Here is a 26776-nt window from a genome sequence, read left to right on the forward strand (position 1 = left end):
TTGCCATTCTGTTTGGCTAGAGGAAGCTGTGGGTCTTTGCCACTGCACACGGACTACATAGTGCCATGATCTGTCTCCTATTTCTAATGCTCACATACACCTGCCTTATTTTTTTTCTTAAACCCTCATGGTGCCACAGAACCTTGAGGACCCAGGTTCAAACATGTGCTTATCCCAGTCACAAGGTGAAAAGTTAAAAAGGAAACAAGCTTGTGCAAAGGGGTCAAGCATATGGAAGATACACTGGGAACAGTCTGTAAAGACAGGGATTAGCCGCCACCACTCTGCTCTCGGTGGCTGAGTCTTGCAAAACTTCAGTGAGAATTCAGAGCATATTCAGACCAGTGGTTCTGTCTCTACTGGACTCCATACTCAACTGTCCATGGTGAAGAAGTCACACTCTGTTTTTCTAGAACTGTCTCATAGAACATTACTTTCTGCCTGGAATGAAAAGAAGATCTGACCCTAAAGGTCAAGCGTCAAATGTGTGTGTGAGTGTGTGTGTGTGTGTATGCATGTGTGCAAATGTGTGTGTGCATACACATGTGTGCATGTGTGCAAGTGTGTGTGTGCATACACATGTGTGCATGTGCCTATGTCTGTGCAAATGTTTCTGCCTTTGCAGGGAGTGAAAAATAGCCTGTGGTTGTGTGTCTCACAATGCAGAACAAAGCATCTTTCACCCATAAATGTACTGAGATAAGTTATAGTTTGTTGGAAGATTTTTGTAAGATTTCTTAAGTGTTCTGAAACTGTACCACGTGTAGAAGTGGGCCACACTGGGCTCAAGGGTGTCACCAGTGGTCCCTTGTCCCCAATGTCCAAATGTGAACTAAAGTGCAGTGTGAAGTGTTCCTCCCCCCAGCCCGGCCTGTCTACAGCATTTGGGGAAGCTGTGAAAGCAGAGGCAGGACTGTCCACCTGAAAGAACTGCCTGGGGCCACCCAGCACCCCTGGAGCGGTGCCCGAAGTCCTCAGTGGATGCTTCCCTTAAAGTCGCAGCGGATTTGCTAGAAATCTACACGTGAAGCATCCTTCCTTTAAAAGATGCCAGGGGTATGAGAACAAACCCCCACTTGATGGAAAAGCATGTTAAAAACTCACATGACACAGTGGCGACATCTACGTGGGGGAGGAGATGGTCTCACATGGTCCTAGTGAGAGATGACTTGGGCCACCGTTCACACGGGAAAGGAATGCTTTCCATTCCCATACTTGCTACTGTAGAGACACAATTGAGGACATTTTCACAACTCTGGCCTTGGTGGCCAGCATCCCAGTTATTGTAGCTGGTGGGATGGGGGAGACAGGAAGGGAGGGTGCTTGTTGAAGAATGTGGTCAAATAATGAACGAAGGGGCCTTCTCCTCGGGGGATGAGGCCTGGAAAAGGACAGGCCATGCCCTTGACAGCAGCAGAGTGAGTGCCCTGCATCTGGCCGCCTAGCCTGGCCTCCTCCTGCTGGCCTGGAGTCCCAGGATACTGCCAGGGACAGTAGAAGGTAAAGGCACTCTAACTGACACTAGCAAGCCTCTATTCATTCTTTTTTCTTCCCTGACAAAATTGACCACATCTCTGGGTAAAGGGTGAATGGGCAGAAACAGCATTCTGAGAGGAATATTTCTAGAGAGAGAGCACCCCAAGAATGAGGCCCCTCCTGGCCCGTGTGTGTGTGTGTGTGTGTGTGTGTGTGTGTGTGTGTGTGTATGTGTATATGTGTGTGTGGTGGATGTGTGTATGTGGTGTGTGTGTGTATGTGTATGTGTGTGATATGTATGTGTATATGTATGTGTGGTGTGTGTGTGTAGTGTGTATATGTGTGTGTGTATGCCTGTGTGTGTATGTGTGTGTGTAGTGTGTGTATGTGTGTGTGGTGTGTGTGTATGTGTGTGTATGTGTGTGTGTATGTGTATGCCTGTGTGTGTATGTGTGTGTATGTATGTGTGTGTATGTGTATGCCTGTGTGTGTATGTGTGTGTGTAGTGTGTGTATGTGTGTGTGTGTGTATGTGTATGCCTGTGTGTGTATGTGTGTGTGTAGTGTGTGTATGTGTGTGTGGTGTGTGTGTGTGTGTCTCCTTTGCCCTCCCTCTCTCTAACTCACTGTTTCCCTTCCTCTCCCAGCCCCACTTGAGAATGAGGAAGGACTTGGCAGCTGGCTTTGTGGAGCCTGCTCACTCAGGGTAGGCAGCCTTTCACTCTCTCTCCTTCTGTTGACAGTGACGGCGCGGGCAGGAGTGGAACCTACGTCCTGATTGACATGGTTCTCAATAAGATGGCCAAAGGTGAGAGACGGGATGGTGTTGCTATAGCAACACGGGGGAGCGCTGTTCACAGGAGGCTTGGAAAAAATTAGCCTATTGTTGTCCCTTTCCTGAGTCAAGTCGTGTTGGGGTTGAGGCTGTCTGCAGCAAGTGTGTTTGCGTGTGAGGGTCGTCCTTTGTTTTTGGTGGAATCGGCACACATAGTGGGTCTATGGTAAGAGTCTGTCCCGTGCAGCTTGATGCCAGTCTGAGGAGGGGCAGAGGGCAACGTGGACCTTCAAATTCTGCCGCAGGTCAGAGCATCCTTGGGGTACTTTGTGTAACCTTCTGTTGCTGTTAACTGTTTTTGCAAGATGTGACTCAGTCAGATTCCTAATTCCTTCACCTGAAAACAGGCTCTCATACCATCAGCATGCAGACTTGGTTAAGAGGAGTGTGTGTGTGTGTGTGTGTGTGTGTGTGTGTGTGTGTGTGTGTGTGTGTTGGGCCTGAACCCAGCCTCACACAAACTAGGTAAGCATACTGCTTCCGAGCCACACCCTGGCCCCACACAAACCCTCAAGCATGCCTCCTTAAGACTTAAAATGGGTTGTGGGCGTGGGATGTGGGGCCCAGGACAAGACGTAAAGCCCGTCCCTCACGAGGACCTCAGGCATTCCTGTGCTGGGTTTGAGCAGTGCAACCCGAGTCTTTGGCCCAGATAAGACTTTCTGTAGCTATAATGACCAAGGACTGTGTAGGAAAAGAAGCCAGGGGTAAAGCTTAAAGAGAGGGCTCTGTCACCCCTGAGGCTCGGCATCCTTAGAACCCCAGGCAAAGCTGCTGGGAAGGCCCAGCGCCCACCTGCCTGCCTTCACCTTGTCCCTCCTGACTGACTCACCTCATGGGCCCCGGAAGCACAGAGCTGGGTGGCACTTTACAGTCTCTCAGCTGTGAACAAGGTGTTCTGAGTGCATGAGCATGGAGTCAGGCACCTTCCACACACCATGCTCCATCCTGTGCCTGGCCGCCGTGACAGATCCTGATGGTAGAGACGGGCTCCTGTGCATTCCACAAGAATGCTATCATTCCTGACTTGGTTTCCCCTGACAAGAAGAAAAAGGAAAGGTGGGGAAGGGAAGAGAGACAGAGGGAGGAGGGAGGAAGAAAAGGGGAAAGAGGGAGGAGGGAGGAAGGAAAGGGGGAGGAGGGAAAGAAGAAAGAGGGAGGAGGGAAAGGGGAAAGAGGGAGGAGGGAAAGGGGGAGGAGGGAGGAGGGAAAGGGGGAGGAGGGAAAGGGGAAAGAGGGAGGAGGGAAAGAAGAAAGAGGGAGGAGGGAAAGGGGGAGGAGGGAGGAGGGAAAGGGGGAGGAGGGAAAGGGAAAAGAGGGAGGAGGGAAAGAAGAAAGGGGGAGGAGGGAAGGAAGAAAGAGCAGAAGAAAAGAAAACAGAGGAGGGGGAGGATGGCCTGTCCTTACACCCAAACAGATATGAAGTGATAAAGCAGTGGTCCAGGGTTCACACAGGCCTGAAGCACCCAGAGAGTGACCTGAACTTGTAGCCAGGGACTTTTGGCTAGAGCCAAGCACTTTAGCTACGCTGAGGCTCCAGGCTTCCTCCGCTGGCTCTGGGGCAATGGCTCTGTTCTCTGGTTTAAGCCCAGCACCAGCACCCCTGCTTAGCTGCATGTGGAAAGACCCAGGGATCAAAGCCCACGCGGACACACATGCTCTGTCATGGCCTTTAGTAACATTGTCTGGCGGGGCACAGCACAACCTAACATTTTCTTAAAATCTTCTCACCCATTAATGCTGCTCTGCCTGATTTTCAACCTCTTTTTCTTAGCAAATACAAGTTATCGGTGCTGGTAGCAATCAGTGGAACTCACACTTCTTCCTTGATTGCCTGTCCTCTACTTGCTCTCGTGAACATAATATTTTCCTTTTGTTACACCAAAATTCCTCAGAGTGGCAGATTATTCTAGCTAGATGCTTTCTTTCATGGCTATTTTTTGCGAACACTCTGCTATAAAAAGCTCCTTGGCAAACATTCATTTCATGTGAAAAGACACCAAACAGCGCAGGGTGAGGGCTAAAGGTACCAGCCAGGGTTGGGCCCTAGTGGAGGCCACTGGGTTGGTGTGATTTGGCATGGGTCTTCAGTGACTCTGTTCACTCACTTCCTAGAGAAATAACTGAGGCCAGTCAGTCGGGCCCAGGGGGTGGGCTAACTGTCTTCCATCAACCCAGGTCTCCCATTCGCCAGCTCCACTCTACCATGTAATGTCAGATTCCATTTAAAGTGTGGGCTTGGTACTCACAATACAAGCCCATCCATGTGGAACTGGTCAGGGCTAGCAGGCTCCCTGCTCTCTGGGATCCATCACCCTCTTTCCAATCCTGACCTGCTCCCCTTCCCCAGGGGGGCTGCAGTGTGAAATCCTCTGACCTGGGGCCCAGCTGGGGTCTCAAGAGAGATCAAAGGGCAGGCAGCTCCTCACAGACTGAGGTGGGCCTTTCCCAGGCCACCACCCCAAGAAGCCGCTGGGGTTTTGTCCTGGGCGACTGGGGTGCCTTTGTCTGGCCTGAGAAGCTGGAGGCCCATGTTGCTGACCCAGTGTTCATCAAATGTTCAGAAGCCCAAAGACCTGGACATGCGGCCTTTCTTCCCGGTTCCCTTTCTTAAAAGAAATGAATTGCAGAAACGGCAAAGAAAGCCTTTGCAAAGCTGGTCTGTGCAGCCACACTGTCCTCAGAGTCCTCCGCCCTGTGCGCCCAGCTGCAGCCAGCAGCAGCTCTCATTCACACAGCCTTTCAGGGATTAAGGCCCTCAGGCCTAACACAAGGGCTGGAAGAATGGAGTTGGAATAATTTAAGTTCTTTCTGCGCTGTCTGGTTTGTTAGCAAGTAGACAATGATGCGCTTGGAAATCAAAGTAAATGGACCCCCGCCCTGGAACGGCCGAGCTGCACGTAGGCAGTAGGGTTGGGAGATCGCATTTGTATAGTGTCACAGTGAATGTGCCTTCTACTCTGAAGAGATGCATGGCCTCTCCTACTGAAGGGTTTGGTTCTCATCTGGCCAGGTGTACATTCCCAGCCCGGCTGCTTTCTAAACTTGTGCTTTCTAAGTTTCAGCTCTAGCAACCCCTTACCTGGGGCTTCTTCCTATTTCTTTCTGATGTTTGGAAGGTGTGGAGAGTGGCCCAAGCTTCCACGGCTGAGTCACCACAGCAGCAGGATCCACAGTGCTGTAGCATTAACGATCGATTGCTCAGACAGGGCCAGCACAGAAACAGGGCACGCGACTCCAAGGTTTCGGCAGCATTCCTAGCAGGAGTTTGGGAGAGGAGGGGGTCTCTTGGCCTCCTGATGAGGCACAATTCTGCTTTGAATAGAGGCCGGCAGCTTGGTCTCCCTGTGGCCCCAGTAGGTGCACAGAGCGGGGCAGGTGCTTCTGGTTTGTCAGCTACTGGCTATGAACCGTCCCTTCCAGTGTGGATCTCTGACTTCCATCCCCTGCACCAATACATATTAGAATAGACTCAGGCGAGTTCACACTCGGGGCTGCTGTGCTGAGATCCCACAGTCAGAGTGGGTGTGAATACTAGGTATGCAGCCCCAGACTCCTCCTCAGCAACCCAACCTGGTCCTCCACCCACCCCCAGGGTGCCCTCTCTTGTAGGATGTGCAGTCTGTGACTGGCCTGGGTACCTCATGTCTAGGGAAGCTGGACTGTTATTCATCCTTCTGCACCTGACTGACTTCCCTTAGAACAGTGTCTTCAAGTTCACCTACTCTGTCACTTACCTTGGTCATCCCAGGACTCAGCATAATCAGTTAGAGTAGACCATGTTTGGCTCATCTGTTGACACTGATCTGTTTCCAACTTTGAGCTGCTCCCTGGATTGCACAGTCTGCTGGAATCCCCAATTGGAACTGTTTTGAGTATACCTCTAGGGATGGGCTGGCTGGGTCAGGTGCCCGATCCATACTGTGCCACCATGGCTGTGCTATCCTGCACCCCCACAGTGGTGCATGCGGTTCCCTTCTGCCCACATGTGCTGTGCTCTATTGCTGTGCTGGGTTCTAATTTTTTCAATATATTTACTTTAAAATTTTATATTTATATTTATATATTGTATGCTGAGCAGATTCTCCCTCACTTTCCGCCTTCTTTCCTGTCTACTCCCCCTCCCATTAGTCCCTTCTGTTCCCCTAGACACTTTACCTCTACTTCCATGAGATACATGTGTGATTTCACATGTGTGTGAAACCAGGGAACCACAATGAGAGAACACAGAGTCATCTTTCTGAGCCTGGCTTCCTTTACTTCATACTATCTCCAGTTACATCCATTTTCCTGCGAACAGCAAAACTTCTTTCTTCATTAAGGCTCAAAAAGTGCCATTGTGAAGACTGCACTAATGGTCTTTGTCTGTTCCTCTATTGGTGGACACCTGGGTTGGTCCTATAGCTGAGCTAGTGTGAATGCTGCTGCAGTAAATACACACTGGTGTGCAAGTATCTCAGTGACATGTTGACCTGGAGCCCTTTGCATACGTACTGAGGGGTGCTAGCTTATCATATGGAAGACTGACTGTTATTTTGGAGAAACCTCCGTGCTGACGTCCACAGGGGCTGACTGCATTCTCATGCAGTGCCTGTGGGTCCCCTGTGCCCAGCTGCTGGCCAGCATTTGTACTTAATTTCTTAATGACTGTCATTCTGTCTGTTCTTTTTCTATTTGGGGTGTTAACCCTACTGGTGTGTGTGACGCCATCTCATTGTGGGTTTGGCCTGTGTGTCCCCCCTAACTAGTGGCGTTTAGCAACTCACAGGCTTCCTCGCCACTCATGTATCATGTTGGGGGACATGGTGGTTCAGTCCTTTGCCTGTCTGTGACTTGGAGTTGCTTGTTTTCTATATTCTGAGTATTAATCTGTATCGGATGTGTGACTGGCACTTTATAGTTTCCCACTTAGTAGTTTTTTTCTCACTGTCTTAGTGGTGGTCTTCGCTGCATAGAACTATTTGATGTCCAAGTTATCTTTTTAAATGTTCACCCCAAAATCTTTTTTGTTGTTGTTGCTGTGTGTTTAGACCCAAGGTCACCCAGAGTCCTCATTTTCCTATAAGAGAAGTTAACTTTCAACATCAGGCCTGAGCAGATGGAGGTCTGCCTTGGGAGCTTAGAGTAATCACAACCTAAAGAAAGTCCCAAAGGGTGGTGGGCTTATACAACACAGCACTGTCTCCTGCAGGCAGAGACAGAACATGTTCCTCAAGTAGTAACATTTTGGCTCCTTGAATGTCCTTAAAGGTGGCATCCCTCCAGAGTGACACTGTTCAATATGTAACCACATATACCCACAAGAGCTTAAAAACGTGACTGGTGGGGTGGCTCAGTGGGTAAGTCACTAGGCCTGATGAGCTGAGTCTGATCCCCAGGGCCCGCAGGATGGAAGGAGAAACAGCCCTTCCTCTCACCAGGCCCAGCCCCTGCCCTGTAATAGCTGCTGGGCTAGCCTCCCTGCCCCATTCCACTTCTCCAGATCTGCCTCCATGGTGTCTAAGTGTAGTGTCAGAAGACCTCACATGCCTGCCTTGCCTTCCAACCGTCATCACAGCCTCCAACTCTGGGACCTCCCTGGCTCTTTCAGTGTCTCTTTAAGATTTATTTTTATTTTTGTGTATGTGAGTATTTTACCTGCGTGTATGTAAGTGCACCCTACGTGTGCCTGATACGCACAGAGGCCAGACGAGGGCATCAGACCCCCAGAATGAAAGTGACAGGTGGTTGTGAGCCACCATATGGGTGCTGGGAATCAAAGGCAGGTCCTTTGCAGGAGCAGCAAGTGCTCCTGACCACTGAGTCACCTCTCCAGCCCCGCACAGGACCTTTCCATGTGTCCTGGGGCACGGGTGTAACTTCCCTCCCCCTCACTTCATGGAGCTCATTGTCACTCACGGTCACTTGGTTATAATCACAGTGACACCCATGCTCTCAGAGGACACAAGCTTAAAACATGGAGGTGCCGTGCCAATGGGCCCAGTGGGGGCGCAGTGTCGCCACATCAGCCAACACAGCATCCCCACCCAGTGTTTGCACATCAGGGGCTGGCTACAGTTTGCGGTTGTCAGGTGGTGGAACGTGCTGAGGAGAGCTGTGACAGAGCTCGGGGAAGACCGACAGCACCGGAGAGGATCTGACGACTCCGTTGTAAGCCGGCAGAGCGGGTCTTGAGAACTTCGATGACTTTCCCAAAGGCCTCCAACTAGCCAAGGTCAGCTGCAGAGACCTGCTCTTCCTGAAAAGAGGCCAGAGCCTACCAGGGAAGATCTGTGGACGTGTGGCCTTGGATGTGTGTCAGGGAGGGAAGGGAAGGTCAGTGGGAACTGCCCTGGGCTTTAATGAGCCCGATGGAGGAAGAAGGGCCTAGGGCAGTAGTGACTGGTAGCAAATTTGTTTTACTCTTGCCGCCTGGAATCACAGGAGGGAAGACAGCCTGTGTGGGTGTTCACAGAGCCAGGACTGGTGGCTGCGGGGACAAGAAAGCTAGAGGCATGAGAGCTGGAGTAGAGGCAGATCAGACTTGCCATGGAGGCTGCAGGAGTAGCCAGCGCCAGCCGGTAGAGCATCAGAGAGGTTGGCACAAAGGGAAGGCTGTGCCCATGGCCAGCTCATCTGTGGACGAGTCTGGTTTGGACAGGTAGATGGGGCAGGTTGCAGGGAAACAGGAATGCTTCAAATACCAGCAGGAAGAGAAAGGCACAGATGGTCACAGCCTGTCTTCAAAGTGGAGATGGCTTGCTTGCCTCGCAGCTCAAAAGATTTCAGACCGAAAAAGCCGGAAGTGAGGGGCAAGGTGGAAGGAGCCCCGCCTCTTCTCTGCAGTGGTCAGGCAGTCGTGCACCGTGTGTGTCAGGCACCGTGTGTGTCAGGCACCGTGTGGGTCGTGCACCGTGTGGGTCAGGCACCGTGTGTGTCAGGCACCGTGTGTGTCAGGCACCGTGTGTGTGTCAGGCACCGTGTGTGTCAGGCACCGTGTGGGTCAGGCACCGTGTGTGTCAGGCACTGTGTGTGTGTCAGGCACCGTGTGTGTCAGGCACCGTGTGTGTGTCAGGCACCGTGTGTGTGTCAGGCACCGTGTGGGTCCTCTGCTGTCCGTGTGTGTCAGGCACCGTGTGGGTCCTCTGCTGTCCGTGTACTCTCTCAGCATTTCCTCCGAGCTCCTAGTGTACCAGAGGTGGTGACCAGGCATTGGGGGGACATCACTGTACCTTGTACTGGAACCTGTACCTGGGAAGCTAGGAGCCAGACATACTCCAGACCAGACAGCAAAAGGGTACATGGCGGTCGCCTCACAGCCCTTAGGATAGACCAAGAAAATGCTTATCTACTGGGAAGGGCTGAGACTACCACATCCACATTGATACTACACCTATTGTCCTGTAGGTGTAGTGTCAAGGAGCCACATCCTTGTGGGATTGTGCATTGCCACTGAACAGCAGGATTCCCTTCCAGAGGTCCAAACCCCTTACTCCAAGCAGGGCCGTTCCCTTTCAGCTGCGTCTCACCTCAGAACATAGGTTGGTCTGTTATTTAGCCCAAATTTGTGGTTTCCCCTCCCCTACAGTGATCCCAGGAGACTCTGTCCTCAGCCCCATGGGCTCCCAGGTGCCCATACCTCACGCCAACGTCCTCTTCCTCCACCAGAGTGACATCCTTGTAGGGAGCAATTCTAGGCCCTCCGTGCTTGATGACAGGGTGTCCTTGATTATTGGGCAGTGGCAGCTGACTCGCAGTATGAGTAGGATTTAGGGCCACTGTCAAGAAAGGGCAGTCCTAGGGAGTCAGAGCGGCTCTGTCCCTGGGCTGCCGTTAGGGTCACCCCATCACTTTGTGACCCTTCCTTGAGTTCCCTCCACATCACGGAATCACGTGTGAGAATCCCAAGCAGTAAGGATCTGTGCAGTATAGTCAGAGGCTCAGACACCGTTGGAACCCTGCTAGGTATTTCACATGGCTCCCGATTCTGCAGCAGTTGCTCTCGGAGCTCTAGATTTTATTGTACTTTATTGTCAAGATCTAGAAACATTTCAATTTCTCCAGACCAGGGGTTTGGAATTTGTTCAAAAGGAAAAAGCAAAATGTCCATGAATTCTGTCCAGATATTTTTGTTTTTTCAAATGAATATAGAGAAAAATTGTCTCCTTAGAGCCCCAGAAATTTTACAAAATGGAGACTATAAGTTATCTAGGTCAGAAAGAGAAGTTCTTTGGCTCGTATTTTTTTGGTAAGTCCTCAGTTAGAATGAGTCATAAAATGTATAAAGTGAAAACTGCCCAGCACAGAGGCCAGGAGAGAGGGAAAGGCAGTGTCGGGTGTGGAATGGCTGTGCACATGGGCACACATGCAAGCAGAGGTGAAATACCAAGTGTGAGATTGACATACACATGAGCATGCATGCATGCATGTGCGCATGAGGGGAGTATATATGCAATGTGGGCTCATGAGGTGATTGCACATGGGTGTGCATGCACATAGTGGTGAATATGGAATGTGGAGGCATGAGTAACCATGTAAGTGACACACACATGCATGGAGTATGTAGTTGGTGTCAATAGGCAGCCCAGCCACAAGAAGAGCAGACACTCTTAACACATCCACTGTATCTCTGGACCTCATGATTTTGAGCCAAGCCCTGTGCTGCTGGATGTGAAGGGGGTCTAGTTACGTCCTGCATCCACTAGCTCCATGATGAAACAGTCTGATTCAGCTCTTCCAACTGAGAGCTTACCACCAAGAGAACACATCTAGATGGACCCTGTGAGGAGCTCTGCTCACCTCCTGGAATGTAGATGTTTTCCTTCTTTGTGCCTTTTGGTATCATAGCAGTCACTTCATTCCTTTAAAATGTATTTAACATTATACAGACTGAGCAGGGTATATTTAGGAATATATGTGTATTAACATACACACACACACACACACACACACACACACACACACACACACACATATATATTCATGTGATTTTTTAAAAAGCCATGAAGTTGAAAGAGAGCAAGGAGGGGTGTATGGGAAGGTTGGGATGGAGGACAGGGGAAGGAAAGCTATTGTAACTATACTGTAATATAAAAAAATGAATTTTTTTAGGAAAGTCCATTGTCTCAGTTCCTTCTAAGAATAGCATCAAAATTGCTTAAGATTTATCTTAGTTTTACTTCATGAGTGTCTTGCCTGCACATATGCCTGTGTACCACATGTGTGCAATGCCATCAGAGTCCAGAACTCCCTGTGTCAGATCCCCTAGGATCCAGAGTTACAGGAAGTTATTAGAGGTCGTATCGGTTCTAGGAATCGAACCCAGGTTCTCTAGAAGAGCAGGTAGAGCTCTAAACCACTGAGACATCTCTCCTGCCCCCAGTGGAAATATTTTATTCCAGCAATAAGTCCTTTCTCTCCTGGACACTTGATACATGATGTCTTTTTCATTTTAAGGAGAAAAGAATATACTGTGTCTTAGCAGTGCGCAGAGCCTTGTGGGTAAGAACATGTGCAGGGGAACCCATCCATGCTTATTGAGTTACCCTGTGAAGCATGCTGCTGGGGCATCTGAGGAATGACTGCAGGAGCCCCTTCACTCTGGTCACTCGGAATGAGACGAGCTAATGACATTAGCTGAGCCACATGGCTCTAGCCTCCAATAACCAAACTCAAAGAGGATCAAAGCAAATCTTATAAAGACACACCAGGGGCATTTTTACCCAGGTTGCTTTAACTTCAAATTGATTCTTTCATTGTAAAAAATAGTTTTAATACTTTAATACTAATGTTCTTTTAATGCTTATTGTCTAGTGGGTGATATTTTTATCTAAAGCTAAAAAAAAAAACTATGCTGTCTTAAAAGGTACTTAGCTCATATGTAAACTTCTCAACCAGTGGCTCCTCTGTGAATTAGGAAAGTAAGAGTGGTTGGTATTCATGGAGTAATGCCTCAGTGGCACCCCAGTGACCCTGAAGGGACTAACCCATCATGCATGGCCTGTGCTAGTCAGGCTTTCTCGTCTACCAGCAGCAGGAAAGAGGATGGACTTTGCTAGGGTAGAGTAGAAAGGGAATCCAAGAAGGAAACCCACCTACACATGTGAGTCAAGACAAAGGCCCACCAGAGCCCACAGCCCGGCCTGCTTCCATGTCTGTTAAAAATCCCTCAAGTCAACAGTTCCAATAAAATCCCATCAATACCAAGAAAATGACTTCAGTCTATATCTAGTGTCACACAGCCCCATGCTTTTGTACAAAAATTGCCTAGGCCTTTCTGGGGACCCCATTATGTTCCCCATCTGGGGCTAAAGCTCATAAGTCCTCCCTGAGGACCCCACTGTGTCCTTGTCCATTGTTGTAGCTCAGGTCTCCTTCCATTTGAACTTCATTGTCATGCATTGGAATTCTCCAAGTGTTCAATGCCTTTGAACTTGAGCACCATAGTCGAAGGTCTGCTCCTCTGCACCATAACATGCCAGCTCCTTCCCAATGTCACCAAAAGGTTCTGTTGTTTGGTTTGCAGGAGAAAGTTCCATTATAAACACACTAGAGTGAGAGCTTCCTAGTGGTGGGGATTTAAGCAAATCCCTTTCTATTCAGCAAGGCTTACATGTTGTGCATGAGCGTCCACCACTGCACCACCCACCTTCTCACCCAGCAACTATGTATGGATGTGGACATGCCTGTCACTCTAGTCCCACTGGTACTCAAAAGGCCATGGACGGGAGACTTGGCCTGCTCTGAACTCTTTCTGGCACCTGCCTATTCCTCAACAAAGATTCTGCTCAGAGTCCTACTAAAGTGTGTCTACACACTTCAAATTACTAATTACTCCTAATTCTGGCATTCCAGAATTCCTCAGTCATCCACATCAGACCACTGATCTCACTTAATAAATCCATTACTTGCTAATTTTAGTGCTCTGAACTTTCCCAGCATTCATTGAATCTCCCGCACAGTTCAGTTTTGGTTGACTTCAGACTGAGTAGAGTTCTGAGACATCTAGGTTCCGTTTGGTATTTTAAGTGCTTTGTCTAGGGGCAGGCTCACGTGTCTTCCCATCCCCTCTATTCAGAACTTGTAGTCCAAAACGACATCCTAGAGTAACCAAAGCATTTCACCAAGGATGGCTTTTCATCAGCAGTGACGGTCCCCGTGAATTACTGTCTATGAAGGATAGCCACTTCACCCAGATGACACTTTGCCTGGCTCTGGGAGGTCCCTACATCCTAGCCAGACTTCTGGAAGGAGGTGTTCCTGAAGCACCTGGCAGCATTAAAGGTCTCTACCCTGGTTTATCATACGACAGCCCTTCAAGACTGGGGCTGCTAGGAGGGGTTGCTTCATTCTGCTAGTTTAAAAGGACAGGTTCAGGGAGGCCGTTTGTAAGCCCATGTCCCAGGTGAACCCTTCATCACACCAAGGAAGGATCAAGAAGCAGATGGCTCATGCTGACCCCAAGCCTCCCAACTTCAAGGCTACTGGGCCAGAAGCTGAGCGGTCACTGTGAGAGCTAAGCCATCACCCTTCACCTGAAGCCAGAGAGAGGACAGTTTGCCAGACTCCATTCTCTGTACGGGTTTCATTGTGAAATGGCAGCCAGCATCTGCTGTACCCTGTGAGTAACACAGGAGGGCTGGCCCATAGACCCATGCTCACCCCCATCACAGACAAGTAGGGAGACGAGGAAAGAAGGCCAGGGACCTCGAATTGGAACCCATGGACCGTCTTCACGACGTGACGCAGAACAATGTCTGTGGTCCCATGGTCTTCCTTGGTTTCAGAAAGGTACCTCAAAAGACATATTTTTAGTAGTCTTGACCATTCTGATGAGACCGTGTTCACCAGAGCTGGTGATCTTCCTGTGGCAGCCTAGGTCATAGCCTGCTACCCAGGAACACCACTGGCAGCTCAGGTGCCCAGGACAGCTGCACATGCACAGGGTAGAATAGATGGAGACAGATGTTTCTAAGTCTCACTTCTAACTTGGTGGCTGAGGCATGTGGGCAAGCTAATAACTTGTGGCAGGAAATGCTACGTTTTCCCAGTCGCGACTCTCCAAAGTCCTCCCCATCCTGTACTCAGCAGGGTCCAGGTGCCATAATGTAACCAACCACTCTAACCTTGGACAGGCTGCTGGCTCTGACCTCCTTCCCTGCCTCTTCCATGAGGAAGGAGACAGTTCTTGACCCACTTTGCCATATTCTGCTAACCATGTGATCGCCTATGGGCTAGATCTATGTGGGGTCTGCTAGTGGTTCCTGACCTACCATGAGGCTGTCCCTGCTCCTCCGACTCCCACAGCATTCTGGGTTACTGTGGACACTTCCTTCCCCACACTAACCTGCAGCAAGATCTCGGGTAGGCCTCTGCGCTGTCTACTACAGCAGGCATCTTGAAGTTTTCTGTCCATGACTCCTTGATGCCCGAGGAATTTTTACATAATCACAGGCATATAGACACATGAGAAAGGTATACAAATCAAGCAATTTTTTTGCTGGAAATAAATCATAAAGAAATGTATTTTAAAACAATTCATTGGTAGATGTATAATTTATCATTTGTTAAAGACCAAAGCAAATTTGCATGCTAGTGTTTGTTTTTACATAAATAAATAACTCTTGGCTGAATATTTGATACTGCATGGCATGGAGTTTCTTCAGTGTTTCCAGAGTGGGTCAATATTTTGATTTTATAATTGTCGAGGCCAAGAACATGGCTCCTCATAAATACGTAGTAGAAAAGAGCAGAAGTATGTTTAGAATTACATCAGGAATCATCGGAAATGCTATCCTAATTCCAAGCCAAAATTCCTTTAACAGTTTTATTTGAAAGTCAAGTCAGCAACTCAAATAGCCTTTTTTTAAAAAAAAAATTAAACATTCTAGCATAGTTCAGTCCAAAGATATACTAATTTGATGCCTCCATGCTGAGGCATGTCAGTAGGGAAATATTTTTAAAATCTTTGTTTTCCGTAATTAACCCACTATTAAGTAAGCGCAGAAAACTTTGCATGTAGAGTGAACACATTGTAATTCATGACACAGAACCGTCTCCAGTATGAGTCAAGCCGATGTTCTCTGTGGTGTGGCAGGACATGTGCAGCACATGTATACACATGTTGTATGTTCAGAATCACATGAACACACACAGTGTAGCTGAGGCAACCACAGTCGGAAACGCCTCCAATACTTTACACATTTAATTTTGAATTAACTTTTGGTTGTTGCACATTCTGAAACCTTTCATCATCGCCAAATTTTTCCCAAGCCACAATGAGTTACGTGAACCCACATGGGGCCCATAGTTTGAGAAGCTGGCTACTAGAGGGTGGGAAAAATGACTCAGCAGCCCACAGCACCCATGCCTAGCACCCACACAGGGACTCGCCCATCTAAATAATCTAGTTCCAAAAGACCAAGTGCTCTTCCAGCACCCATGAGCACCAGGCACACACACGGTACATACACATATGTGTAGGCACAGCGCTCATATACATATAAACCTGTTTTTAAAAAGAGAAGCTCGGTAATAAAGGACAGCAAGATAGAAAGACAAGAGTATGCGTTAAATTAACAAGATTGTATTCACACCTCACAGCCTGTTTAAGGGCGCCGTCATCACCTAGATGGGTGCTGGCTAGAGAAGATAGGGTTCTCCATGGAACCACCCACCATGAACACAGCATGGGTGCATTATTGTCTTATCTTCAGATCTAGGGCTCTCATTTTTAGGAGGCAAGGAATTGTACATTGAAAAGCCAGTATTCAGCCATAAAAGATCAGTCTAACCTTTCATATTTTAAAGAGAGAGTAATCCTAGGCAATCAAGATTGAAGTGTGTGTCCTTATGATTTAGTGTATCCTTTACACACACACACACACACACACACACACACACACACACACACACACACACACCAATAAAACTCTAGCTGCTAGTGAGTATCTATGCAGGCATCTTATAACAGTTTTTCAGCCCAGTATTCTTGAATTAATGCTAATGAAAGCTGCCCTGGCCTTATTTTTCTAGATGAACACTGGAATTGCTGCTGCCTGCCAAGCTGCTGAAGGATGAGTGTAATAATTTTCAATTGGCCTCTTCGCCCAAAGGGAGCCCGATAGCAGGAGATTGGCAGATGCAGTGTGGATTATCTTGTGCACTGAGCTCAGCCCAATTTGTGATTTGTTGCAGGTGCTAAAGAGATTGATATCGCAGCGACCCTGGAGCACTTGAGGGACCAGAGACCAGGCATGGTCCAGACAAAGGTACTGTCAATCAATCCTCCGGGACTTTAAATGTATTAAAGGTGCCTCTCCGCGTGATTTTCCTGAGAGCAGAGAAGGGGATGAAGCCGGACTTACATAAGCCATACACAATGGTTCTGGTCTGGGTGGGCATCATCCAAGTCAGTCCCCAGCAGGCAGAGGCACAGGGGCTGTTCCCAAGAGGTTCCTTGCTATTCCAGGAGCCACTCAAATGCTTTCAACATCTAAGATTCAGTTAGACCCAACCAGTTGAAACCCCATCTATTACTCTCTACCAGATTTAGCAGAGGGGGAAGAGCATTGCATGACATGCAGTCAGAAGGTGTATGGACTAAGGATAGAACTCAGGGCTTCACATGCTAGACAGGCATCCTGGCACTGAGCTGTAGCTCTGGTCAAGAACTACATCTTTATAAAAGTGACCAATCCCAGAACCTGCCCGGAGGAGCACCTCCAAGCACTCTGCCTGCCTTCATCCCCAGCATCCTCAACCACCATCCTGCCGTGCAGCCATCACCAGGATTGAGGGCACCAGACCAACTGGGTCTGAAACATAGCACAGATTTATCGCAGCGTGACTGAAAACAAAAGCTTTGTTCTCAAGCTCACAGGACGAGCTGTGCGGTTGATGCAACCTCTCATTCTCTCGACATTCCAAACTTGTCTGCCCCCAATGGCAAAGCCCTCACTGACTGTCCCAAAGATGGATATATATCATAGGATACAGCTCCTCCTCAGTGTTGTGTTCCTGACCCCAGAGGCCACTGACATCCACATACATGTGAAGATGCCCTTATGAAATTACCTCAGCAACTCGAGTACCTCAAATTATAAAAACTCTTACTTGCAGGGAGTGGGAGTTGGAGAGATGGCTCAGATGTTGAAAGCACTGGATGCTCTTCAAGAGGACCCAGGTTCAATTCCCAGTACCCATATGGCAGCTCAGAACTATCTGAAACTCTAGGGGATCTGACACCTTCACATGCAAGCAAAATACCAATGTACATAAAATAATAACAAATAATTAAAACTCTTACTTGGGCTGGGAGAGCAATGCTCCAGGGCCCAGTGCTTACCTACCAAGGTTTTCTTGGGCTCCATCCTTAGCACAGGAGGAAAAATTCTTTCTGCGTATGGGCACCCCTGTGAGGTCAGGTTGGCCAGCACACTCTGGGCCAGGCCTCACTCCCTGGTGCTACGACCTGGGGGTCCCTAGCTCATGATTCAGATGTACTTAATCCCTCTGTAACACATGGTAATTACGAAGCCCCCCACTTTTTGCTCAGATGCTGAGAAGTTGGGCACCATAGTCTCTGCAGGAGAAGTGCTGGGCCTGACAACATTGGACTGAGTAGGTTGTAACTGATGTTTCTTAAAATCCCTACCTGAGTTGTCTGCCTGGGTCTCATTGCCAGTGTTAACCGGAGCACCGAGGCAAGATCAACCTGACCCTCTTATGAGGTCACAGAGATGTTGTAAGCAGGAAAGCAAGGTCCCTTAAGGGACCTGGGAGCTTCCCAGTGGAAGCCTCACCTGCCAGGTCCTTCCTCCCTGGATGTGGACTCTGCGCTGGGCAGGCTCTCTGCTGCCTGGCTTTACTATTTTCTGCTGTGAGGCAGGATATTATTGTGAATGAATTTTGTAAACTACATTTTGTCCTTTCCTGGGTATTTATCTTAAAGTTTGAACTTAGTTTAGACTTGTAAAAACAATGGGACTGGGGAAACAGCCCAGTGATTAAGAACACTTTCCGCTCTTACAGGGGACCTAGGTTTGATTCCCAAAACCCATGTCAGGCAGCTTACTACAGCCTGTAACTCCAGCTCAAGGGGATCCAACTCCCTCTTCTGGCTTTTGTGGACACCCACACGTGTGTGCATATACATTCACACAGACATGTATGCATAACCAATTGAATCTTTTTTAAAGCAATTACTGAAATAATGCAGATAACCTCCAGACCACGCCCCCCTCAGTTCCCACCAATATTAACACCTCGTGCATAACCACAATACAGTAGTTAAAACCAGAGGTCACCGTTAGACCACAGACTAAGCAGACCACACCCACACCTGTGCCTGCCCATAACCTCTTGTAGAAGCAGTCATTCAGAATTGCCAGGCATGGAACATCTCCTCCCTTCATCTCCTTTGGTCTATGATAGGCTAGTGATCCGTAAACTACCTATGGGCCAAGTTCATCAGATGTCCCTTGGTTTTCAGACAGGGCCATCAGGAGGTAGATTTCTTCCCCAGAGCACACAGCCCCAGCTGTCTACCACTATTAAAGTGTGTCTGCAGGTCTCCCCACTGTGGAGCATTTCCCCTCCATAATTGCTCAGGGTCCTGTGGGAGAGACCTCAGTGTCCTGGGGCCATGTGTATGCCTGTCACTATCTGGAGATGTGAGGCTACCAGGACAGGTATTGCACAGGACAGTGGCTATTAGTAACAAGTGACCCACAGGCTTTGTGCCCTCGGAAAGGAGGGCCACCTACCTGTGAGAGGCCATGTTGGGTACCACCCTGCAGCAGGCAGCTCAGAACAAGGCAGCCGCTGGTAATGGTAGGAAAGTCAGGGACACTTTGACCCAGGAATACAAAGTGAATCCTGCCTCTGGAGCCACATTCTGCTTCAGAGAGTCTACGGGAAATATAATGCAGTCTCTTCCATCTGTGCCAATGTGAACCTTACAGATCTCTTTCCACACCAAACAGCTCAGAGTGCCCAGAACGTCAGCTGGTTTTATGAGGGATCTGCACTAATCCCAAGGGAAAGTATGTGCCAGAAGTAGAGGAAATGCCCGACCCATCACAGGAAGAAAGTCATCCAGCTCTCAGATATCAGTATCTGGTTGCCAAAGCCTGCTTGATGTAGTCCAAGTCAGGCCCCTGCCCCAGCCCAAGCCTCAGTGCTTTGTGGCAATGGAGATTATTATACTGATTATTATATTATTAATAATTATACTGATTATTACTGTGTAGTGTGTATTCACTTCCACCCAGTGTTGACACACATAGCTCTAAAGCCCACATGCTCCAGCCCCGCAGCCGGCTCACAGGGTGACACAAGGCAAAGGGACCAAGTCGACCCATGCAGCCTGCTCTCTGGTGGATGGTGACAGGATTTGTCCCCTCCCTCAGGCTGCATGTTCAGAGATGGAGACCTGCTCCTGTGTCCATGGCAACACAGACGTCACCATCCTTCCACATTTATGGCACTTCCCCAGATTCACTTTATGACGCTGAGCTCCTCTCAGAACTCTCATTTCACAAAAGCAGAAAACTTACTGGGGACAAACGGAGCCACGCTAACACCCCTCACACGAGCTGAAAGCAGGTCATGGGCGTTCAATTCACAGGAAGGTACTTGGTCGGGCCCATCATTTGGACCTGAGGAAAGGTAAGGACCACTGATTGGCGCTGACCATGAGCCTGGATGGGCTGGAGACTCCTGACAGCACATTCTCATTGCTAAAGTGAGCCGAAGGGTAGCAGCTTTTCTCCCTGGAACCCAGGCCCGTCACTCATGCAGAAAACAGCTAACAGATGCCTGCCTGAGCAGCATGGACAGAGAAGAGACACCAGGACACACAGAGGCTTGGCCGCCTCTGAGGATTTAGCCAGGATTAAGACAAGAGCTCCAGTAAGGTGCCCCCTCTGATCGTGAAGTCACATCTAGGGCAGCCACTCCTGATTCTGCCAGGTGAAAAAGGCACAGACCTTGAAGAAGGGAGGCAAGGTGTCAGGGAGAGCTGCACATGTCGCATCCAGGCGGCTCAGGCTTCTCCTTACCTCAGCTGTGTCCCTTCCCCAGGGCAGGACGAGTTGCCATAGTAACTAAAAGCTTTAACCCTTTCATTCCCGTGGGCTTGTTTGAATTTGGTTTTTGTTACTCATGTAGGCTGTGTGGAGGAAAGGTTTCCTTGGGGTGTTCCTGTAAAGTACCCCCTCATGTTCACCCCACTCTCGTCCTTTTCCTTCCACAGCCTTAATCACTTCCTTTTCATTTTTATGTCCTTTTTCCCCCTCCCACTATGAACAAAAGCATGTAATACTTCTTTCTGTGAGACTGGCTCATTTCATTTAATAAGTGGTCTCATGATTTCCCTATGTAGCCCAGGCTGTCCTTGAATTCATGATCATCCACCTGCCTCAGTCTCCTAAGTTCTAGGATTGCAGGCAGGTGCCACCATGCCCCTAGCCTGTGATATTTCCTCTTCTAAAACCCAGAAGTAAGCATGCTGTGCTCACCAAGATGGGCACACCTGAGGGTATGCATGACAGTGTGCAAGTAAGGAGTACACAGAGAACTTTCCAGTTGGCATGTGTGAGAATGAAGTTTGCATTTGGATACACGGAGATGCATGAGTGAATGTGTGTGTGCAAATGTATGTGAATTAGTAAGGTATGCATGAGTGAGTGTGAGGGTGAATGAGTCTGGTGGGGTGTGAGTCGGAGATGTGAGTGTGTGGGTTGTGAAATGTGTGTGGGGAAAGTGTGAGTGTGCATGGGTGTGAATATATGTGAATATATGTTAATGTATCTTGAAGGGTGTAAGATGTGAATGTGATGTGAGTGTATGAATATGTGTGTATGTATGTGTGTATGTATGTGGTGCTCAATGCCCACTCACCCTTAGCTTCTCATTCCTGCATTCTAACATCATTCCCTTTTGTCTTCTGCTCCACAAGTCCACCCTTCCAACACCCTGTCCACCTTCTCATCAATGATACCAAATGGAGATCCCAAGTCTCTAGAAAAGGGACACTGGCCTCAAATGTGTTCTGCCTTTCCTGATAGGCTAAGCTTGGACCAAGAGATGATGATTCAGTCAGGGGGTTCTGGGTCATACCCAGAAGTGACCCAACCCACTATCTCATATCCCACACTATAGTTTTTCAGTTCCCTGTCTCCATCTCCCCATGTCTGTCTGTCTGCCTACCCTTTTTATCTCTCTCCTGTGGTGGTATTGTGTTCCCTGAAATATTGTACACCCTAATAAACTTATCTGGGGTCAGAGACAGAACAGCCACAATATTAAACATAGAGGGTAGGCAGTGGTAGCACACACCTTTAATTCTAGCATTCCAGAGGCAGAAATCCCTCTGGATCTCTGTGAGTTCAAGGTCACATTGGAAACAGCCAGGCATGGTGACTCACGCCTTTAATCCCAGAAAGTGAGCCTTTAATCCCAGGGAGTGATGGTAGAAAGTAGAAAGATATATAAGGTGTGAAGACCAGAAACTAGAAGCATTTGGCTGGTTAAGCTTTTAGGCTTCTAGCAGCAGTTCAACTGAGATCCATTTGGATATGAGGACTCAGAGGCTTCCAGTCTGAGGAAACAGAATCAGCTGAGGAACTGGTGAGGTGAGGTAGCTGTGGCTTGTTCTGCTTCTCTGATCTTCCAGGAGTCATCCAAATAACTGGCCTCAGGTTTGATTTTATTAATAAGACCTTCTAAGATTCCTGCTACACTCTCCCTCATTCCCTTCTCTCTCTCTCTCTCTCTCTCTCTCTCTCTCTCTCTCTCTCTCTCTCTCTCTCTCTCTCTCTGCTCCCCCCTTTCTCAGAATCCCTGTTCTTTCTTCTCCATCTCTCTGTCTCTCTTTATTGTTCTGTCTGTCTTTCTTGCTATGATTCTATTTCTCTGTCTGTCTGACTCAGTCCTCACCCCACCCGTTCATACACACAATGGCCACCCCCACCTCTCCTGGTTCTGTCCTCCGAGCTACAGGCTAGTCTATCATCGTGAAGAGGGGCATCAGTGACACAGAGAGACACTGGGTCTTAGGTTCCCTTTCAGCACCTCCTAGGGAAGCACCTCCTGTCAGGTGTGAAGACCTCGGGGTTGTAGGTACTGGCATCACACTTCACTGAAGCTCTCATTAGAATGAGGGATGACAGTTTTCATAGCAACCACCCAAGCAGAAGGGTTCAAATGTAAGCGTAGTTACAACTGAATAACCATCCCCCTGCCCTGAAGTCTCCAGACCACCACAGCCCAGGAAATGTGTGGTATTCAAGGGTGTGGCCACTCCTTGAGGGCAGACTCTCCTTCCTGACCAGCTCAGCTGGCCCACTCAAGTGTCCTTCCATGTCACAGGCTGGCCTGGTGAGAGGTATTTCTCCCTACCCAGCAACGACATACAACAGCACCTGCTCTAACCTGAGCTTCTCCAGGTGTGTGGGCAAACTGGAAGAGACCAGTGGATCTGCTTTCTATAAACAGAATTTTAGCTGCTTTAAAAACTACTCCTTTGCTCAGAATAACCCAGTGTTCTTTCTAATGCCCTTCTGCCGCATGTCCAGCCAGCACCAGGAGACACGTGGTCCTTCCTGCCCTGACAGCTTCAGTCATCCATCATGTGCTTTATTCTGTGGATGCAGCTTCCACTGGTTTTTAAATGTCTGCTGAATATAGATTCCTATTGCAAATGTACTACTTCTTTTCTACCAACCCCTGGGGCCAGGTGATGCCACTCCAATTGTGGGCACAGCCAAGGGTGGTGGGTATGTATCAGTGAGTCCAGTGTTTGGGAGACAAGACTCAAGAAGATTTTAAGTTCAAGACTGGCCTGAAATAGGGTCAGTTACAGGTCAACTGGGCTGCAAAGCGAAACCCCATCTATGTGTGGTAACACCATAGTAGAGCAGGGGCTGGCACCAGCCCTAGCCACAGGCCACTAACGGTCCAAATGTGTAATATGGTGGTGAGGAGGGGCTGGTGCCAGCTGCACACCAGTGCTGGCACTGCAATAAGTTTGTAAGTGTATACAGGGCTGCTCACAATCTGTGACTGTTACCTAAGGAACAGCATGCACAAATTATGATGTCTGTGACTCCGCAGTGTGATCAGCCAGTGCCTGATGCCACCAGGGCTTTGAGCCACAGAGTCTGCAAGTGCTTTGTAGAGGATGAGAAAGGAGAAGATGGCCACCCATCTCCATCTGAACTTGAAAGGAGACAGGCTTGTTCTCTCTCTCTCTCTCTCTCTCTCTCTCTCTCTCTCTCTCTCTCTCTCTCTCTCTCTTTCTCTCTCTCTCCCTTAGCAGAGAAAATAGTCCTCACCATGATGTTCCCATGGATGCTCACTAGCTAGATAGGGGCCATGTCCCTTTCCATTTGCAAGAGGGTGTGGGAGTCGCTGTCCTAAGAGGTCCATGGATGGCAGGAGGGACCTGACAGAGATGACCTGTTTATTTCAGAAGCAGTAGTTGCATCCTGCTTCAGCATCACCGTGGTAGTGGATGCAGTAACAGCCATGGCCAGCTGGCATCTGCATCCACCCCCACCCCATCTACTGAGGCACTTGGATGTGGTGACACATTGCAAAGACAGGTGACTCCTGTCCCCACTGTGGCTATGGAAGTGCCTTCCAGCAATGGGAGCAAGCCTTTGCAGTCCCCAAATCCAAGGGTCACAATCTAGGTCAGCAACCCAAGAACCCTCCTTCTGTCCACTGTTTCCTAAATAGTTTCTTCCAGGTTCCACTGGGGTGGGAAGAGAGCTTCTCTCACTCACCGACCCTTCTCACTTGTCTATTCCTCAGGAGCAGTTTGAGTTTGCACTGACAGCTGTGGCCGAGGAGGTGAATGCCATCCTGAAGGCCCTTCCCCAGTAGGCACGGAAGCTGGAGCTGGCGGGACCCCACCACGAGTTCTTCTAGGACCACAACCGGATGTCGTTTCTGCAGCTTCTGGTAGTAACAGGGACCTTCAGGCTCCATAGTCGGTGCAGGTGGCTAGTTAGGTGTACTTTTGTTTAACTTAATAGCAGATGTGTGGAAACACCCAGTTAAGAGGGAGGGAAAGACTCGGCTCGTTTGTATCAAGGTCTTGACAAAAGTTCCTTTTCCCTAAAGCACACTTTCACATTGTTGTATCAATGACACAGTCATTAGAAATCCACCGTGGCCTCTGTGGGAGTGCGCTTACATCTGTAAGTGGCTGGAGAAGGGGTGGATGGGCCAGCACAGCCAGCAAGATACCTATTGGGAACCACCGGGTGGAGAAACACACTTGACATTTGCCTGTAAGACAATCTCACCATCAGGAGAATTCTCTGAGAAAGAGATCAGTGTCCTGCCTCCCTGGGGCGTGTGGCAGGGGTGTCATTGCATCATTCTATCCATTCCTCCTGATGCACCCCCAGCACAGTGATTGATCATGTCCACCCCATGTGGATCCTAAGGGCAGACACCTTTTCCCTCCTGGAGTTTGGTCACTGTATCTGCTCCAAAAGCAGGGACCCAGGTGATAGCTCACCCTTGCACCCTTGCACAGTTATAGAAGAGTCCAGCCCTGAAGTGCATTTTTAATATTAAGATTCTTGTTTCTGCATTACAAGAACAGGTGCCCATGGTACGCTTTCCTCGAAGTGACAAAACCAGATTGAGAATGGTATTTAGCAAGCCCCGAGGGTTCCCGGGAATAGACGCTCCCCATCCTGCCTCACCCAGGAAGCACCCCAATGTTACAGGCATCAGAAAATGTCTTTGATGCTCCTACTCCTGGAAAGAAGGCTGGGAAGCCCCTTTGGCTCTGTTTCCTCCCACCTCCCAGATGACTTAATGAAATGCCTGTTCACTGGATCATCCAAATTGCCAAAGCGTTTGGACATTGTACTTACCGCCTCCCCACACAGAGGAAAGAAGCCACTTCAGGAAGTGCAAGTGCCCAGAGTGCCAGGCGCTAGTGCCCAGAGAGGTAGGGCACCTTGCTGTGAGCCCCAGTTCGTAGGGTTGAGTATGAAAGACGCCCATCTCCTGTGTCCCCACTACTTCGTCCCCCTCAGCCTTGACATTTCAAGTTGCAGCGTGGCAGGGGAAGTGGGCTGCCGAGCAGGACACGATGCCACCGTGCTGTCATGTCTCTATTGTGTTGTATCCCTGCCTAACATCTCCGATACTTCTCTCCCAAGTCATTTCCCCCTACCTGGAATTTAAATAATAATCAATAGAAATGAATTTATCTGAATATAGGAAGCATATACCTAATCGTAACTTCTTATGTTTAAAGGAAATCCTCAGCGTGATATAAAGATATATTTAATTGTGTCATATTAAACCTTCTGATTTCATTTTGGATGGTCTTTATTTGGGAAGGTGAGAACATTTTTGTCCCATGGGTGCCTTTCATTTCCTGAAGAGCAACTGTGTGATGTCCATAGCCAGAGGTCTAGGCCACCACTTGGGGCATGTTGATGTCTGAGGGCCATGCTGCCATGGGGGTCATGCCAATCTGAGTGACCAGGCTGCTGCCTAGGGACATGCATGGGTCTGTGGTCCTGCAGCAGCCAGGGTCTGAGTTGATGACCATGGCTCCTGTTACCATCAAGGGCTGTGTGGATGACGTAGGTCTGGTCAGCCACCTAAGACCATGTCCGTGTCTGAGGACCATGCTGCCACTGGGGCCACACTGATCTGAGTGGCCAGTGCTGCCACAGGGGACCATGAAGACATCCAGGCCCGGGCTGCTGCCTAGGGCTGTGTCTGGGTTTGTGGCCCTACAGCGGCCAGGTCTGGGATGATGTCTATGGTTCCTGTTACCACCAAGGACTCTGCAGATGCCCAGGGTCTGGTCAGCCACCTGAGACCATGTTGGTGCCCAAGGCCACACTGCCACTGGGGCCATGGTGACATCCAGGCCAAACTGCTGCCAAGGGCCGTGTCTGGGTCCATGGTCCTACTTCAGCTAGGGTTTGTGGTGATGTCCATGGCCCATGCACCTCACATGGGCAGCACACTAGACCTAACCCTGTGGTTGGGGACACAGGTGAGCCTGAGGGCGTGAGAGCAGGAGAGCTGAACACACCCCCCCCCCCCGTCATCTGCCATGTGATGGCATGGATGAGAGAAAGATGCCCTCCCCCCTCCCCCATTACCACCTGCGGCAGGTAAGAGAGCTGGCCCTGGGGTCACAAGAACGGGAGAGCTAGCCCTGACCCTCACTGGCTGCAGCTCTGCACCGAGAGTGGGCTCTACACCCCATCTGGGCAGCACACCAGAGCTGACCCTGTTGTCAGGGACACAGGTGAGCTAGCCATGAGGGAGCTAGCCAGCAGGAGAGCTAAACCCCACCCCTTGCGTTGGATACACTACAGCAATCAGGAGAGAAGAAAGTCCTGCCCCTCTCCTGCCAGTGGAGCTGGCCCTGGCATTGTGAGTGGGGTGACCTGGATCTGAGGCCCTGAGAACAGGAGAACTGGCCCTGCCCCTT

At 49.2% G+C, this 26776-nt stretch overlaps 1 protein-coding gene across 4 annotated transcripts in view; it reads left to right on the top strand.

Annotated features, from left to right (window-relative positions):
- The window catches only part of Ptprn2 (protein tyrosine phosphatase receptor type N2), a 738491-nt gene extending 712854 nt beyond the window's left edge, over positions 1-25637 (top strand). For all 4 annotated transcript variants that reach the window (XM_052739188.1, XM_052739186.1, XM_052739187.1 and 1 more), the window contains 3 exons: positions 2219-2283; positions 16486-16559; positions 24109-25637. In XM_052739188.1, the coding sequence (XP_052595148.1) occupies positions 2219-2283; positions 16486-16559; positions 24109-24180 (211 nt within the window). In that variant the 3' untranslated portion in view covers positions 24181-25637. The remainder of the gene's footprint in view (positions 1-2218; positions 2284-16485; positions 16560-24108) is intronic.
- The last annotated feature ends 1139 nt before the right edge of the window (positions 25638-26776 follow it).

Source organism: Peromyscus californicus, unplaced genomic scaffold (assembly GCF_007827085.1).
Source record: "Peromyscus californicus insignis strain IS unplaced genomic scaffold, ASM782708v3 Scaffold_15__1_contigs__length_86483966, whole genome shotgun sequence".
NCBI lineage: Eukaryota > Metazoa > Chordata > Mammalia > Rodentia > Cricetidae > Peromyscus > Peromyscus californicus.